This window comes from Lepidochelys kempii, chromosome 9, assembly GCF_965140285.1.
Source record: "Lepidochelys kempii isolate rLepKem1 chromosome 9, rLepKem1.hap1, whole genome shotgun sequence".
Taxonomy (NCBI): Eukaryota; Metazoa; Chordata; order Testudines; family Cheloniidae; genus Lepidochelys; species Lepidochelys kempii.
Window position 1 is genome coordinate 16,712,841 of NC_136388.1, and position 18,443 is coordinate 16,731,283.

At 44.1% G+C, this 18,443-nt stretch overlaps 1 protein-coding gene across 2 annotated transcripts in view; it reads left to right on the forward strand.

The window, feature by feature from the left end:
- Positions 1 to 17,608, forward strand: part of SLC7A14 (solute carrier family 7 member 14) — a 64,554-nt gene extending 46,946 nt beyond the window's left edge. For both annotated transcript variants that reach the window (XM_073359405.2, XM_073359406.2), the window contains exons 4-8: positions 490 to 707; positions 4,299 to 4,445; positions 5,393 to 5,601; positions 5,969 to 6,846; positions 14,246 to 17,608. In XM_073359405.2, the coding sequence (XP_073215506.1) occupies positions 490 to 707; positions 4,299 to 4,445; positions 5,393 to 5,601; positions 5,969 to 6,846; positions 14,246 to 14,568 (1,775 nt within the window). In that variant the 3' untranslated portion in view covers positions 14,569 to 17,608. The remainder of the gene's footprint in view (positions 1 to 489; positions 708 to 4,298; positions 4,446 to 5,392; positions 5,602 to 5,968; positions 6,847 to 14,245) is intronic.
- The last annotated feature ends 835 nt before the right edge of the window (positions 17,609 to 18,443 follow it).

The following is an 18,443-nucleotide window of genomic DNA, read 5'->3' on the forward strand; positions in this document are numbered from 1 at the left end:
TGTGTCCTTTATCCTGAATGAAAAATGGTAATCCATTCACAGTAAACAATTTGACACATGACTGAAAGCACTGGGAAATGCTGTACTTAGAAGAAACCAATAGGCCAGTATCCTGGTTCTTACAAAATGCTTCCCAGGAAGGTTCTAAAACACGGCAAGACACCTGGTTGTTGTGCCATTCTATGAAATGGTGTAAATGTCTTCCTGACCCTAGCTAGTAATCATTTTATAAGCTTGGGGGTGAACGCCTTTGAAACGTATCATAGCTAATGTAAGCCGAGGTGCTGCTGCACATTAATTACTGATAACCGTTAATCCTTTGCATTAGGATCAGAGCAGCTCTACACATTTTTATATTGCTCCAGAATCCAGAAGGCAGGGGAGGGGATTTTCCTGAGGTCCTCGCTGTCTCTCTCTCTCTCTCTGTCTCTGTCTCTCTCTCTCACTGTGCGTGAAAAGTTACACATGTATTTTGTTTTGTTTGTCCAGGGAATGGAGAGGAATCATATCCAGATCTTCTCGCTCTGGTTATTGCTGTCATTGTAACCATCATTGTGGCCATGGGGGTGAAGAACTCTGTGGGATTTAACAACATGCTCAATGCAATTAATCTGGTAGTGTGGATCTTTATCATGATCGCTGGGCTTTTCTTTGTCAATGGCGACAACTGGTCTGAAGGGCAGTTCTTGCCATTTGGATGGTCTGGGGTAAGTGTCTTACACACAATCTGGTATGCTATGGTCATCAGTGGCCTTCAACTGAAGCATCCTAGCTGGTCATATAGTGCCCGCACCATATAAGCCACACCACTCCAATTCCCATCTGCTGTGCTAGCAGGTCATCATTATTTATTTGTATTACATAGCACATTGAGGCCCCAACTGAGATCAGAGCCCCAGTGTAGTCTAGATCAGAGCCCCAGGGTAGACTATCAGCTCTTCTGAGCTGGCACTAACAAAATATAACAGACAAAAGCTGGGAGAGGAAACTGAGGAGAAACAACTTGCCCAACGTCACACACATCAGGTCAGTGGCAGAACTGGGAACAGAACCCAGGTGTTCTGACAACTAGTCCAGGGCTCTAGTCACTGGCCCATATTGCTCCTCAGACTATGTAACAACAGAAGTCTTTAGCCACCCTCCCCTCCCCTGCTTCCTTCTTAGAAAGCACCACTTTGGTTTCATCTCCTAGCTCCTTGGGCCATGGAGAGAGGTCACAAGGCCTGATAAACTGGGGAGTCTGGGGAGGGCCACCACAGTCAGAGGGGGTAGAGCACAGGTAAATAGGAGCAGCTGAGGTAGTTTCTGTGCACTGTGGGTACATCTGAGAAAGAGGGGAAGTCTGGTCAGTGGTGGGGAGGGAGCTGTCTGAGCTCTCTAAAGGGAGTGCCAGCGCTGCTGTATACTGAACTCCCAGAGACAGATTTACAGGGCAATAACTGAAGGACTTTCAAAAAGATTAAAAAGATGAGCCAAAACGGGGACCATTCTTCCAAACCCCCTCAAACCGTGGGAGTCCAAACCATACAGAATCCAGGTCCCAGCTCTGATCCAGAGACCAAACCCTGACCCACCTCAAACTGCTAGACTGACAGCAATAAACTGAAGAGTAAGAGTTTCCAAAGTGCCTAAGTGGTTTAGGAACCAAAATCCCATTGATTTTTTTTTTCCAATGGAAATCAGGATCCAAGTGACTTAAGTGCTTTTGAACCTTTTACCCAAGGTGTTTTACTGAAGCCCTGCTCTCTCCCAGCTGAATGTGGTGAGTTGGTCTATATTGGGATCTAGATCCAAACCCTCTTTGTATCTGCATAACCAAATCCCAAATGACAACCTTTGCCTGTCTTTGAAAAAGTCACTTGTGGTCCAGTCTTCCCCCACTCCATCAGAATCAGCTTAGAACTTTTTCATAACTCTAAGCTCGAGAGCCAGCCATTTGAAGTGATATGTTGTTATAATGTTATTCCAAAATACAGTAGCCATGGATAGAAAAGGAGTTAAGGGAGGGCTAGTGCAGTTTCTATAAAGAGGGGGAAACATACTGATATTTGTTTTGGTTGGTCTTTAGTAAAAATGTTCTAAGCTGTTTGTTTTGTGCACTTCATAATGCCACCTGCCAGTTCTTATTTTATGGATGTTAGCTCACAGCTTACTGAGAATTTGGACAGATTTGGCTTTTTCAGCCTGCTTGAACTGTTTTTTATCCAAGGATGAGCAGAGACTGAAAATATCTCAGCTGGACTAAGGCCAAGATAATTTCTCAGATTTACACTGCTCAACTCCATAAGGTTTTGTACAGAAAAATAAGCAAGAAAGTAAAGTAAACCAAGATTCTTGGTTATCAGAGAGGATCCTGGGCTGTCTGATGTTTTTCCTCCCTCTTCTCTTAAATAAATCAATATTTTCTGCTAGATAAAACCTAAAGAGAAGAAAGAAGTCCCCTTGAGAGCATATATTACATTTATCTTTTGAAGCTGCTTGGCCTTTTTACACCACATATTAGGAACAATAAACAAAGAGAAACAGAAAAAACAGCCATTTCTCTTGTATTCAAACCTATGAAAGACTCAAGGCAAAAGTACAGAATTTAAAGGGATAAGGGGCTTCATCTAAGCCCATTGAAGTCAATGGGAACCTTCCCATTAAATGGGTTTTGGATCAGCTTAAATTTGAGCCCCCAATTTAGATTTTGTAAAAATAATCATGCAGTCTCTGTGTTTAGGGTGAAATTCACTCTTGTGCAGAGGGCCACAATGAGGCCTCAATGAGGCCAGTTAAGTCCTTTAAAATAGGATTTAAATGAGGCTTAAGTGGTGCAGAGGCCCTCTGCAGAGAGGTGAATTTTACCCTCTAGTGCACTGCTAGATAGATAGATAGATAGATAGATAGATAGATAAATAGACATTGCAAACTAACCCGCTTCTTGTGTCTATCTGAGATACCAACACTTTAAAATCATTACCTTTTTTGTCAGTCTTGCATAAAATACCTTACAGAAAGCCAAGGCAAATTCTTTCCATGTCTGTATTTAAATAAAGAGTTGCTCTCCATTTGAATCACAACTCGCCATTTATTTGTAATTTTCAGCCATTGCACAAGCTTGCAATGTTTCAACAAGCTTCAGTGTTTGTTTCCTTGATTTGATAATATTGTATATTTAAAGAAAATAAACACAAAATATTTTAACAGTAAAAATAATTCTTCATCCAAGGGTTCCCAGTGGGTGCTGCTAGCCCAGCTGCAGTTTCCATACAAAACAGAAGTTATTTTGAAAGCTCCACACATCTGATTACATCTATTCTGGTCCATCTATCAGCACATTTTGCTGTCACATTAAAAAGTTTGCTAATATGTACTGTGTGAGAATGTTACAAATCCCTATTAATTTAATCAGATTTGGATTCTAATAGCATGAAAGCAAGTGACTATATAAAACTGGTTAATTGTCTCATCTGTCACTGTCAGGATCTGTCAATAGATTCAGGGGCTGCATAACTACAGATCTGTGTCAAGCGTTAGTCAGTTGCAGATGACTCTCTTTTAGTGAAAACCCAAACCCCACCAGCCTGCAAACAGCACAGGGCCTCCTGCCTCAAAGGGTGGAGAACAATCTGAGTACTCTCAAATCCAGTAGCTCTCCTAGCCTTGGTTTAACATTTTTGTTTTAATTTTATTGAATGCTCTTTTATTTCTAGATATTTCATTGTATGGCATGATGTTCAAGCTGCATGTTGAAAGAGAAGCACTAGATTAAATTATTGGATTCTTGGTTCTCCCAGGTGCAGGCCCCAAATTAGAAGGCTCAGTTTGGGCACTCAGATCAGCCTTTAAGTGTCCAAAAGTCCAGTTGAAATGGAACCGGGTTCCTTAGCTTAAGCATCCATGTTTGAAAACTTAGATACGCTCTGAGCCACATCTGCCTTGCTTTACATAGGCTTATTGACTTCCACTCACGTTAAAGGGGGGTAGGATTTGGTCCAATAGGCACTAATTTCAATGTTCTCACAGAAGCCAAAATCCACTCCCCAGCAGGAATAATTCGGCTCGGCGCTGGGAAACTCTGTAGGAGGAAGTATTAAGGGAAAGCCTCCCTTTAGGCCACTGGGTTGGTAATGGAACTTCTCCATGGCTGCTACTGGAGGCCTCCATGGCCCTGGTGACCCTTCTGTCCTCACCCCTATGTAAAAGTACAGTGGATCCTCCAGCCCTTGATGGGGGTGGGGAGGGGAATACAAGGAGGCATCTCTCATTCTACTAGTTTTCCTTCATGTGTCTGATTAAATCAATTATTTGTGCAGGTGCTAAAAGGCGCAGCTACTTGTTTCTATGCCTTCATTGGCTTTGACATAATCGCCACCACCGGAGAAGAAGCTAAGAGTCCCAACACCTCCATTCCCTATGCTATCACGGCTTCATTGGTCACGTGCCTGACAGCATATGTATCTGTAAGTACCAAATACATACAACGTTTCTCTACTGTGGCTTCTGTGCTGCTTTCTTTAGTGAGATAACGTGCCAGTGAGATCATGTAACAAATGTTTCCTTCTCTGGTGAATGTGCATGACTACATCAGCTGTGGATGTGTCTAACTATATCAATGTCTTTCTGTGGCTGCCCTTTGACCTCCCAAGCTGTTGTTTCCAGGCGGAGGATTCAGATAGTTTCATTCTGATGGGGATCCCATTTCCTGTGCCAGCTACATGGAGCATGTGACAGCATGTGACAGCCTGTCTTTTCCCCATGCATAATCTACATCATCCGATACAAAGGGGAGCTCAGTGTGTAAGACTGCAGCAAAACAAAGAAGAGCACCAGAGATGCAGGACACATTTCCCAAGCTGCATCTTTGGAAGAGGAACCACTTCCACTGCTACAAATTTGGGACACTGCCCAAGGCAGCATAGACCATAGATCATAGGCAGTAACGGGTGTGGGTGGCAAGCATAGAAATGGCAGAAGCATTGTTCTGCTTCTCGGCATCCAAATAAACACACATCTGTCTTCAGGGTAATGGAACAAAACTGAGTGAGTCATAGGGGGAAAATATTGTTCTAACTGGTTTACCTAAAACCTATCCAAAGGCCACCAGGCTATCCTCTTTCCTTAATCATGGCAGTTACCAGCCAAGTCCCTTCATTTATTTTTCATTTGGATAATTGTTCTGCAGTGAAGGCCATATTTTGTCCTTTGCAAATAATGGTTTAAGTATGCTATATAAGAAACATAGGATGTGTGGCCATTTCTGAAACCACATTTTAAATATTTCTGACTTTCATCACTGAGAAACTGATCTCGTCCATTGTGGGTCCTCGGCAGAAATATAAGCTGCAGTCAAGAACAACCCTCTATACTCCTCCACTCCTACCTCGGTGTCTTCTTTTGTCTTTGATAGGTGAGTGTAATCTTAACTCTGATGGTGCCATACTCTGCCATTGATTCTGAATCCCCCTTGATGGAAATGTTTGTAGCCCACGGATTCTATGCCGCTAAATTCATCGTTGCCATTGGCTCTGTAGCAGGATTGACAGTGAGCTTGCTGGGCTCCCTTTTCCCAATGCCTAGAGTCATTTATGCCATGGCTGGTGATGGGCTGCTCTTCAGGTGAGTCATGCTTTTGCTGTCATTTATTTTTGCCCCCTGATGCTTTGTGACTTGAGTTCAAGTTAAAGGCTCTGCTCTCATTGAAGTCAATGGGAATTTCACCCTAAATTATCTGATGTGCACTTCAGATTATACTGAGATTGCCTGGAGTTACAAGCTACCCAAAATTCAGGGTAGTTCCCTTGTCATTATAGCCACTTCTTTGGGAGGGTCAGGCACTGGAATTTTACCCAGAGAAGCAATTATACTAGAGCTTAGTCTAGCTCCAAACCCCAGTACCGCGGCTTTGCATCCAGGTAAGCGTTACTGTCACAGGGAGCCTCCACTGTGTGCAGTTTTAACGTTCTGTGACTGTTTCACACTCTAGATTCTTGTCCCATGTGAGTTCTTACACGGAGACTCCAGTGGTGGCTTGTATTGTCTCAGGATTTCTAGCAGCACTGCTCTCCTTGCTGGTCAGCCTAAGGGACCTGATAGAAATGATGTCCATCGGCACACTCCTGGCCTACACTTTGGTCTCTGTTTGTGTCTTGCTTCTCCGATACCAGCCAGAGAGCGACATTGACGGCTTTGTCAAATTCCTCTCTGAGGAACACACCAAGAAGAAGGAAGGGATTCTAGCTGACTGTGAGAAGGAGGCTTGCTCTCCAGTGAGCGAAGGGGAGGAGTTTACTGGCCCACTCACCAACACGTGCGGTGCAAAAAATCTGCCGTCGTTGGGTGACAATGAGATGCTAATTGGGAAAGCAGATAAACCCACCTACAACATCAACCACCCCAACTATGGCACAGTTGACATGACCTCAGGAATCGAGGCAGATGAGTCTGAAAACATTTATCTCATCAAGCTGAAGAAATTAATAGGGCCACGTTATTACACAATGAGGATTCACCTGGGACTGCCAGGGAAAATGGATCGCCCGACTGCAGCTACTGGCCGCACTGTCACCACCTGTGTGCTCCTACTTTTCATCCTGATGTTCATCTTCTGCTCTTTCATAATTTTCGGTGCAGACTATATCTATGACGAGAGCTGGTGGGCTATTCTCCTGGTGGTTTTGATGGTCCTGCTCATCATTGCATTGGTATTTGTGATCTTGCAACAGCCAGAAAACCCCAAAAAGCTGCCATATATGGCACCTTGTCTCCCTTTCGTCCCTGCATTTGCCATGTTGGTGAATATTTATCTCATGCTGAAGCTCTCCACAATCACATGGCTCCGATTTGCTGTCTGGTGTTTTGTGGGTAAGTCTTGGATCTTTTAAGTAACTCTGTTTTAAAAGAGCTGTAAAAGTAACTTCTCTGGCAGACGGAAACCTAGATGTCACTCTCCTTTTTCCTCCCTCCCACTCTTCCTGCCTCTCCCCTCCTTTTCTTTACTTTCTGTTCTTCTGTCCCCATTTTTTCTTTTTTCCATGTTCTCCCCTTATTTGGGGGAGATTTTTGGAATACAATATAAATTCCCCCCAAAAAAATCCAAAAAGGGAACTTTACTAATTAGAAAAATTGGGCCACGCTGTCATTCTAACCAGTCTGAGCTGCGGCTAGGGTATAGTACAATTCTCTGCAGCATCTTCAGCTGTGATCCCAAAACACTTTCAAAACTCAAATTAATTCAGCACCCCCGGGAAGTGGCCTAGCATCATTATCCTCATATTGCAAACAGAGACACTGAAGCACAGAGGGGTGAAGTGCCTTGCCCATGGTCACCCTACAGGGCAGAGGCACAATCCGGAATAGAATCCAGGTCTTACTTGCCGTCCGACCATCTATGCAGCCAACCACACTGCAACTCCAGCTATGCAGGCTGTAGGGTGAGCCAGTGTCAGGCTGGAGGCTAGAAGGCAGGAAACCTGGTTCACAGTCTCCCACTTTAACCATCGTACAACACCTTCTCTTAAAGCCAGCACTTAAAGGTTAGCATTCATGTTTATGTTTGTATTTATTTATTTATGGTTGCTTTTTTCCACCTCCCACTCTGTGTCCGGGCACATCTACAAACATTCAGACATTCAGTATCAACATTAAAATGATCATCTCTGCAATAAACTCCTCTCCCACCACTGAAATATTTACATTTGTCCCCCCTATAAGTACCCCCGACTATCATCATAATCAAAAGAACAGTCCCACATCCACCAGCCCACCCTCTCCAAATGTCCAGGGGAAAAAACCAGGCCATATAGCATGTCCAGAAGATTAACAAATCTGGGCCATAGAGAACCAAAGCAGGATAAGAATACCAGAGTCAAGGTCCCCTCATGGGGAATATTATTATTTGTACTGTGGTAGGGCCTATGAGGCCCAGTCATGGACCCCATAGTGCTAGGGTGCTGTACAGACTCAGAACAAAAAGACTGTTCCTGCCCCAAATGTCCTGCCAACAGCCCCTTCCCAATCCAATCAGAGCTCAGGATCCTACTTTGATTGCAACTGTGGCCATATGGCACAGGGCGAGAGTTGGGAAGTTGTATGCTAAGTGTTATTCTGCTTACAAGACTAAGCCTTTTTTAAAGAGGAACAATGATTGACATCCGAGCCAATGGCTTGTCCGCCATGTGTCAGCCCAATCCAAATTCAAGTAGTCTTCTTCTCATCATCATCATCCCTACCAAGGGTTGTGATGGGAAAGAAGAGCAGCTCAGCATTTACCACAGTGATGCCGCTGGGTGCCACTTGAACATTTCCATTCCAGCTGGCAGCTGCAAAACCTGGCCTCATCAACGGCTCTTATTGGTAGAAATTTACTCCATTTGACTAAAAGTGAAAAACAATCAACAATGAAAACCCCCTCCACATATGTTATCAGCAGCAGGCAGGTTTTCCTGTTTATAAAAGAATCCAGAGGGACCGGTTGTCCCACCCACCATGAAAGCTGTGTGGGTCTCACTCCCTTATCTGTCATCACAGAACTGCAGGGCCAGGGCAGATTTCAGCAGTTGATCTTTCACCTGCACTGCATAGTTTGGAGGCTGCTTTCCCAAGCCTGTTTTAGGAGTTAGACCTTGCACTAAATCCAGTTTTTAATAGTTTTTTCCAAAAATAATTTGGGTACCTGTTCAAATTTTGGTTTCTCATAAATGAACCCCTGAAGTTGTTTGATGGAATGTCCTGCAGGAGAAGAGCACCTGAGAGATGGCTAGAGATAAATTGGTTTATTCAGTGAAATGAATTATTCTCCCTTGTATAGCTGCTGAAGGGCACAGCCAAATTAAACTGGCTCTACGCACTGTCCTGATCTCTTCATTGCAGAATAGCTGGGTAACTCACATAGCAGAATTGATAAGCTTGTGTTACTTAGTGTAACAGCTCATTTCCAACATTTCTAGTCATAGCCCCCGATCCACGTGGATGGGCCCCTTGTGCCTGCAAAGTCCTGTTGATTTCAGTGGGACTCTCCATAGGCGCAAGGGATCATGTGGGTCAAATTGCAGGATCAGGACCATAGTCAGCACAAGAGTTACTGAACCCAGATTTGGGTTCAATTTTTCCAAAAGGCCTAAGTAACAAGCCAAAGAATTAGCTTCACCAATAGTATATTCTGCCCACTCCCAAGCTATCAGGAGTTGATTGAACATTCCTTATCTCAGGCCAGACTTCTGCACCATTTAGGGTACATCTTCACTGCAGAGTTAACGGGAGCTAGCTACGCTCAAGTCTCTCCTCTTGAGTTAGCCTGGCTCATGGGAGTGCAGCCACAGTGCAAAACAACGCTCATGCTGCTGTGTTTCCACTGATGCTGCAATCACTTGTGCATGGCTCTAAGACTCCTGGGGGTACATCCCATGGTTCTGCAGGACCCTGAGCCTTTCCTGATGAATCGGGGAAGAACTTGTTGGAAGGCATTGGAGGACTAGCAGCACTCAAGTGGAGCTAAGCTGCATCCGTGCTATAAAGGAGTCAAGTTAGCACTAAGACATTTTAGCCTATACCCACTGACTGGCCAGGCAGTTAGAGCTGAAAGCACCACCATGCTTGATCTAAGGGGTTTTGTGTGTGGACAGGACTCAAGTGAGGAGTAATATTCCGTTCAACTTACAACTCAAGTTACCTCTGCAGTGAAGACAAGCCCTTCTGCTCTTGATATAGGAAAATGCTGTATTCTGATCTGGTCACTCATTTCTAAACGGTTGTAACAGAAACAGGAGGGGTACAGAGAAGGACAGCAGAAATGGCTAGAGGAACAGAAAGACCGCCATGTGCAGCGTTATAGTTTAGAAAGCAGACAAATAAAAGGTAACGTTATAGAAGCATTTAACGAGAGGTGCAGAGAAGGGCATTAGATGCTTCCTATTTGCTCCCGCATAACACTCAAACAAAGAACACCAATGAAATAATTGAAAACACATTTAAAACTGGGAAAGGAAATACTTGTTTTGCTTTACACAGTGCATAACCAAAGCCAAGAACTTAACAGTATCTAAAAAGAATGAGACATTGGTATGAATAACAAGAACAGCCACATTTACCTTACATTAAGATAAAATAAGCATAAGGGATATAACTCTTTATGCTTTAGGGCATAACACAGCCACTAACTGCCTGGGGCTTGCAAAGTACTTCTCCTATGTGCAGGTTATTCCATGATTTCTCTGAGACGGGGTATCTTGCACCTTCCTCTGAAGCATCTCTAATGGGATACAAGGACCACTCGTCTTATCCAATACGGCAGTGCCTGTGTCTTCTATGTTCCTAATTACAATGTGAGACTTTATTCAGTTTCACTGGATGAAGTTGATTCTCTCTGGCATCAGATGAGGATGTGTCATCCTCTTCAGGCCCAGCAGAGCCAATGGAGCATTGACCTGCGCTCTCAGCTTCTGGATGGGAATTCCAGCTGAGCTCTGGTTTAAAAAAAAGAAAAGAAAAAGACCTCAGCTTTAAAGCCAAGATGAGGGCAGGTGACAATCCTAAAACCTCAACTTCTTCCTAAGGATCTGGAGTGTATTGTGCAGAGAGAGCGCCCTCTTGCTCTGTACTCTTCAGAAAGGGGGAACTGTACAGAATCTTTGGAAAAGAGGTCAATTACGTAAATTCCAGAGGTTCCCCTGAGTCCTGAGAGCCCTGGGAACTGAGCAGTCCTGTCCCAAAGGTGCTCTCTCTCCCTACTTCCCAATCAGGCACACTTGAGTAATTGTTGCACTCCAGAAATAGTGCAGTACATTCTGTAGCTCCACAGCACTCACCCAGAATCTAAATAGTGATAAACAATTTAATTTGTTTGGCTTTTTTATTTCAAAGCAGCCCTGTGCAGCTGAGCAGTAAAGTAAGCAGAGGGCTTCACAAAAGAGCTTCACAAGATGTATTTTTAGGATTTAATTGGACTGAGTGCAGACTAGCACTTCCCAGGGCTCAGACCTGCAGCTTCATTAAATTTCTATGAACAAACAGACCATCTGGTGGTGCAGGATCCATAATTTTAAACCATATCAGGAGATTTCCAGGACCCTGGCTCATCTATTTTTTAATACTCCAGACTGACTGGGGATGAGGAACTCAGTGGCAGGAACAGAAAGCCTTTTTGCTTCATGTGAGCATTTTAGTAAAAACAGCCAAATTCTGAGCTTATGCAAGCAGGAGTCAGTGGAATTTTCAGTATTTTAAGTATTACCTACCCCAAGCATGAGTCAGGCCCCCTAAAATTATGAGATTGGCTTAAAAACCATGAGATTTAAGAAAAATAATATATTCTGGGGTCTTTTGGGTTGCCTTGTAGTGCTGGAGCCTTTAGGGTTCACATTTTCAAGCTTCTCTCCACAGTCATGATGGATAGAAACTTTCTTTTTTTTTTCAAATGAAAGCTGAGCTTTTCACATAATCACCTGACTCCAGGAGCTGGGGCTTTAAGAAAAAACACCAAATATCACAAGATTTATTATTCTAGCCTCAGAGTTGCAGAGAAAAGCTTGAAAATATGACACCTAAAGATTCAAAAATTATAAGATAAAAGGCAAATAAAAAGAACTCCCAAATTATTAAGTTTTAAGTCTAGTGTATGATTGTCAATTGTATGATTTCTTTTCTTTTCTTTTTTCATGGACTTGACTCCTTGTTTTTGAACACTTATGATTGGCAATCCTCTCTACTCTACTGTACTTTACTTCTGGCAGTGGCCAACACCCAGTTGCTTCAGAAATTCTGTGATCATATTCAGTTGTTCATGGGAGATAATTTATTCCTGACCTCTGCAGGCAGTTCACACCCTGGAACATGAGACATCTATCTCAGAGGAGCCTGTTTTACAAAATATAGCTCTTTTGCAGTAGCTGCTACACATGATTTTGAGGCTGGAGGTCACACACACAAATGTTCGTTGACTCTCAGGAGAAATAGCCATACACTGTACCCTGTCACTTAAGAAGCTGTGGAATATAATGACTTCCTTCTGCAGCTTTAAATCAAGGGTGACTTCAAAACAGCAACAAAGTCTGCTAGATTTAATTAACTTTCCCCTGTGGCTTACATGGCATCAGTTCAGTTACCAGCCACAGGCAATTACTAAAGAAAGGCAGCTTCTCTTAAATTTAATTATTTCCCCTGCAGTTTCCATGGTAAAGAGCTGAAGTGGGTAGAGTTTGTTTTACTTCTGCTGTTGTGTGAGACTTGCAGTAGTGGTGTGTGAACTCTGTTATCTCACATGGTGATGTCAACCACTGCCAGAGCTGAGACAGACCTGAGCCGATGAAATTCTTGCAGGAACACATCTGCAGTAGATAGATTCTTGAATCCATTACCAATTAAGGATCTTAAATCTCCATATACCTTGGCTTCTGGAAAAAACATTCATGGTAGGTGGGATGCAGAGATTGTGTACTGTCACATGAGAAGAGAGTGAGAAAGAAAAGCTTGAAAAGAAACTCCTATCAGCAACAGGAGGGCAGGATTTCTGTATCATTTTAGCATCAAACATATTTAACCTTATGACTGTGAAGCATACTGGCTCTGTGCAATGAACGGTATGAGAGAGACAGTGGGAATGCAGGGAACACTGAACAGACTGAAGAGAAAGGGTAGCTGGGGTGGATAAAGGTATGAAAATGCAGTTTGGGGATTTTATCATGAGTCTGATGATATTTGATGTTTTTCTTCAAGTCCCAGATCCTGGAGTCGAGTGTTTATGTGAGAATTTCACCTTGCATTTAAAACAATAAATATAGTTCTAGCCCTTGTGTTTGCAGAGAGAAGCTTGAAAACATGAACCCCAAAGGTTCAAAAACCAGAAGGCAAATGAAAAGAATCCAAATTGTATTATTTTAAAATCTCATGATTTATAAACCCATCTCATGGTTTTGGAGGTCTGATATTGCATAGACCAGATCATCAGCTGGTGCAAATCAGTGTAATTCCATTGACTTCAATGTTGTCCCTTGACCTAGACTGATTTACACCAGCTGGAGATCTGGCCCAAATATGTGACCTACATATCCCAGGGGGAAGCAATGGTGCCTAACTCTAGTGACTGTGTCTTTACAACTATACAGGATTTCTTATTCTTCTCTTCCCGCCACTCTAAAATATATTGCCTTGCATAATGACAGGTTTCAGAGTAACAGCCGTGTTAGTCTGTATTCGCAAAAAGAAAAGGAGGACTTGTGGCACCTTAGAGACTAACCAATTTATTTGAGCATAAGCTTTCGTGAGCTACAGCTCACTTCATCGGATGCATACTGTGGAAAGTGTAGAAGATCTTTTTATACACACAAAGCATGAAAAAATGGGTGTTTACCACTACAAAAGGTTTTCTCTCCCCCCACCCCACTCTCCTGCTGGTAGTAGTTTATCTAAAGTGATCACTCTCCTTACAATAAGAAAAGGAGTACTTGTGGCACCTTAGAGACTAACCAATTTATTTAGTCTCTAAGGTGCCACAAGTACTCCTTTTCTTTTTGCGAATACAGACTAACACGGCTGCTACTCTGAAACCTCTCCTTACAATGTGTATGATAATCAAGGTGGGCCATTTCAAGCACAAATCCAGGTTTTCTCTCCCCCCCACCCCCCCGCACTTTCCTGTTAGTAATATCTTATCTAAAGTGATCACTCTCCTTACAATGTGTATGATGATCAAGATGGGCCATTTCCAGCACAAATCCAGGGTTTAACAAGTGATCACTTTAGATAAGCTATTACCAACAGGAGAGTGGGGTTGTGGGGGGGAGGGGAGAAAACCTGGATTTGTGCTGGAAATGGCCCAACTTGATTATCATACACATTGTAAGGAGAGTGATCACTTTAGATAAGCTATTACCAGCAGGCGAGTGGGGTGGGGGGAGAGAAAACCTTTTGTAGTGGTAAACACCCATTTTTTCATGCTTTGTGTGTATAAAAAGATCTTCTATACTTTCCACAGTATGCATCCGATGAAGTGAGCTGTAGCTCACGAAAGCTTATGCTCAAATAAATTGGTTAGTCTTTAAGGTGCCACAAGTACTCCTTTTCTTTTTCCTAAAATATATGTATTCCATATTGCTAATAGAGAGACAAAGAGCTGTGCAGTAACATCACAGTATCAATTTTATAAGATCATTGTGTTTAACTGTTTAATCTTTGACTAGCTAGAACACACCATTTATTTATTCCACAGTGTTTCCTTTCTCAGATGGTTAACAGTTGTACCCCTCTGTGTCTCCCCCACCTCCCTCAGGCTTGCTCATTTACTTTGGCTACGGTATGTGGAACAGCACACTGGAGATCAGCGCCCGGGAAGAGGTCCTTCATCAGAGCACATACCAGCGCTATGATGTGGATGTTGACCCATTCTCGGTCGAAGAAGGCTTTTCCTATGCTAATGAGAGTGACAACTACCAGGACTGGCAGCCTTCAGAAGACAAAGGCTTCTCTTACCAGCAGATGTCGGAGGCAAAGGAAAGCAGTCGGACGAGTAGCAAATCGAAAAGCAAAGGCAAACACAAACAGAACTTCGAGGCCCTGATTGCAAATGATGAGCTCGACTACTCACCAGAATAGGCGTAACACAAACAAAACCACAATGCTATTTCTCACTAACCTAACCCTTGGGCTAGAATGTGAAGGCTTCTTTGGCTCTCATTTTAAATTCCATCCTTCCTAAAATTTCAGTGCCCGGAATCACATCACTTACTCACTCACTCACTTTTTTACTCTTCAGGATAGTTCTATAAAAAAGTTTATCCTGAATTCTGAGATTGTCACATTGATCAAAACAAGCAAGTGACCCATTCCGAGTCCACCAGCACGGCCTATCTTGGTGAATGTTACCAAGAGGGCCAGCACGTGGATGGATTGGCTGACTGGCAGATTCTTTCTAAGTCTATTAAGCATCCTATTGACCTCTTTTGGCAGCACTGACAATGTGATTTAAATGAGAGATGTGCCAAATAGGGTGGGTTTCATGTGAGCAGTTACATGACCAGCTGATTGGTGGGGGCATGAGACATATTCTCTGTGCTTTCCATAGAGAATATTTATCCCATGACTATGCTGGCATGAAGCAACATATTTGGCATTTTCTTAGCAAGTATATTTTTTCCTTGAACCTATAGAAAGAAAACCTTTGCTAGAGAGGTGTAAGCACACTGAAGCAGTAAAACATTTCCCAAGGGAATCTCAGGAGTAGATTGAAAGTGGATCCAGGGATCTTAGTCTCACAGAGCAACATTTTCATCCTCCATTTCAGTACCATGGCAGTCACTGCACACATCATGACTAGGGATGAGCCTGAACCAAACCTCCTGAATCCAAACACCACAAGCTTTGGGATTAAAATGCAATCTTCATTGCTTGCACCACACTCTAGGACAGACCAAATCAAAACTTCAGATCCCAGTACACCTGAATTTCTCAGATCTGGATCTAAGCTTTATGGTTTGGGCCCATCCTTAATCACTCCTCATCTAGACTTAATTCATTCCTCTATAAATACTCATAAATATCAAACTCCATTTCTCTTGGCACCATAGGTACCAAGGCTTGGACTCCATTTCCATCATTGTGTGTCTTCTACTGATTCACTGATCCATAATAGTTCCCACTGGGCACAGTCCAGATTGTCATTCAGATTTCAGTTCTTCAGATAAAGTTTCTATTACTTCATGTCACCTCAGTCATTAACTTTAGGTCATCACTGGACAATATTTGTGGCAACTGTAGATAACGGGGCCATTGAAATCTCATTCCTTGCCGTAAACTATACTTTGTATTAAGGATCCTTACCTTGTATATGTTTTTGAGATTTTTAACCAATGGACTCTTGGGTGCTACTATGAAAAATACTGAAGTGCAGCTAGTGACTGTAGTTAATGAAATTCCATAGGATCACGCCTCACTTTGAAACCAGATGGAATAGGCAAAGGGAGATGGGAGTTCATGTAACACAAGGTAGGGATTCTTAGGAGATGAATGTTTATTGAGAGTTAATCCACTGGCTACTAGTAGAGAACTAGCCCAATCCTCTCACTCTCACCTGAGCAAAACTCCCAGCAATGTGAATGGGAGTTTTGCCTGAGTGAGGACTGAAGGATCAGACCCAATAGGAATAACACAGCCTCCTCATATCTAATCACAAGCATACTGGGCCAAACTCACCTGTGGTGTAACTCCACTGAAGCCAGGGATGACTTTGGCCTGCTATGTCTTTTCCTTTTAATATATAAAAGAAACATAGTTAACTAAACTCTGGTAGGAATTGTTCTGACAAAGAAATTGGACATTTCTGAGTCACTTTCTCCCATCCATGTTTTTGTTTATTTAGTAATTTAATTGCAATATGCTCAATGCACCTATCAGTACTACTAGGCACATGTACACAATATTCAATCACATTAAACCCTAAAGCAATACAGAGTCCTAGTGGAACACCACCCACCCAAACTGGCACTCACCTCACCAGAACAAAGCCGGAGATAGAGATTTTCCAAGCAGCCTTGGGGATTTAGATGCACAATTCAAATTGAAATTAATGAGTTGTGTCTCTCAATCCCTTAGGCAGGTTTGAAACTCTCAGGGACCAGCAGAGCAGTACATTCCAGGGTTGAGAGCCCCCTTTCTGAGAACAGTCTGCCACCAGCCCCCTGAATTACAAAACTATCAACTGGAGCATCCTGGATGACTTTGAGGTGTGGAATGCAGAAGCAGAGAGTCTGGTTGAAAATCCTGGCCCCATTGAACTCAATGGGAGCATTGCCATTGACTTCAATGGAGCTAGGATTTCACCCATTTGTCTCTGATTGAGCTCACACCCATACCATATAGGACTAATGTCTTCTTCTTAACATATTTGGATTCTAACAACTTTCAGAGCCAAGGAGAAACGTTTTATTGTCTCTTCCCTTTAAAAAACTCCTGTTATGGTTCTTATCACACTGTGTATTTACATAAGAACAGCCCTACCGGATCAGACCAATGGTCCATCTAGCCCAGAGTCCTGTCTTCTGACAGTGGCCAATGCCAGGTGCTTCAGAGGGAATGAACAGCACAGTCAATCACACAGTCACCCATCCCCTGTCCAGTGCCAGGTTTACAATGGCACCAGTGGCTCCATGGAGCCGGGCCCATGCTCAGAAGGGACCCCGGCTTACTCCACTTGCACTGCACCCTGAGACCCCGCTCCTCCCACACCCACCACTTGCTCTTCTTGGCCGGCCTGCTGTCTGGCCGAGGACTCCTCCATGACCCCTGACTCCACCTCTCTGTTCCCTTCTGCCCCCTGGCAGGACCCCAGTGCACCTCTGGCTCCAGGCCTGTGGGGCCCAGCCTGTCTCCCCAGAGCTGAGCCGCCTGGCCAGTCTCAGCCTGGGGGGGAGGGGCAGACAGTGTCGGGGGCTTGGCTGGGCCCCTCCAGGCAAGTGCATCTGGGGCAGGCCTTGGCCTGGCTGATCGCACCACTCCTGAAGGGACAGAGCAATTCCCGGCCCCGGGACCAGCCCTGGCTGCGCTGCCAGCTCAGCCCAGCAGACACAGTCCGCTCCCAGCAGGGCCGGTGAGTGCAGCCAGGAGGCAGGGCATGGGGGAGTGGGTCTCTGGGGAGTCCGGGGGATTGAGGTGCTGGGCTGTAAGGGGGCAGGGAACAAGTGTGTATTGGGGCAATAGAGAGTCGGAGGGGGAGTGCTGGGCAGTTGTGATGGGGCTGTGGGCAGGGGAGTGCTAGGCAGGGGTGGTGTTGTGCAGGGTGCTGTGCATTTCTGGGGGAGGTCGGGGGGCACTGGGCATAGTGGGTCTGGGGGGGTTCTGGTCATAGGGGGAGTCGGGGGGGTGTTGGGCAGAGGGCTCTGTGGCGTGGCATGGGCCACCCCCCTTTCCCCCCCCCGAGAGGAAGGGGCATGCTGGCATCACAGGGCCACTGTGTGTGTGGCAACTGCTGGTTTGTAAATAGTGCCCTCACACTGAGCTGGGCGGAGCATGCTATGCCATGCCCCTGGCTGGCCCCTTGGTCTGGGGACTGATCTCCCCACGCCATGCTCCATTGCCTCAATGGGGGCCCACAACTATGTTTGGCACCAGGCCCACAAAAGGTTAATCTAGCCCTGCTCCTGTTGTCCACTCCCAGCTTCTGGCAAACAGGCTAGAAACACTCAGAGCGTGGGGTGGCATCTCTAGTGTAAATTATTGATCAGCAACTTCCTTACAGATGATCCATTCCTAGCTCAATGGCCCATATAGCAGATCTGGTTTTAAATTATTGCAATACATGAAAAAAGATTTTTATCCAAAACCTATTTTTAATTAACAGAGCTCATATCAAATACATGAGAATGACTAGTCTCTTAGCTGCTGAAAGCTACAGGGCTAATTTCTGCCCCCTCAATTGCACCAGGGTAATCCAGCGAACTCCACTGACCTCATTAGCATTGCTCCAGATGTACACT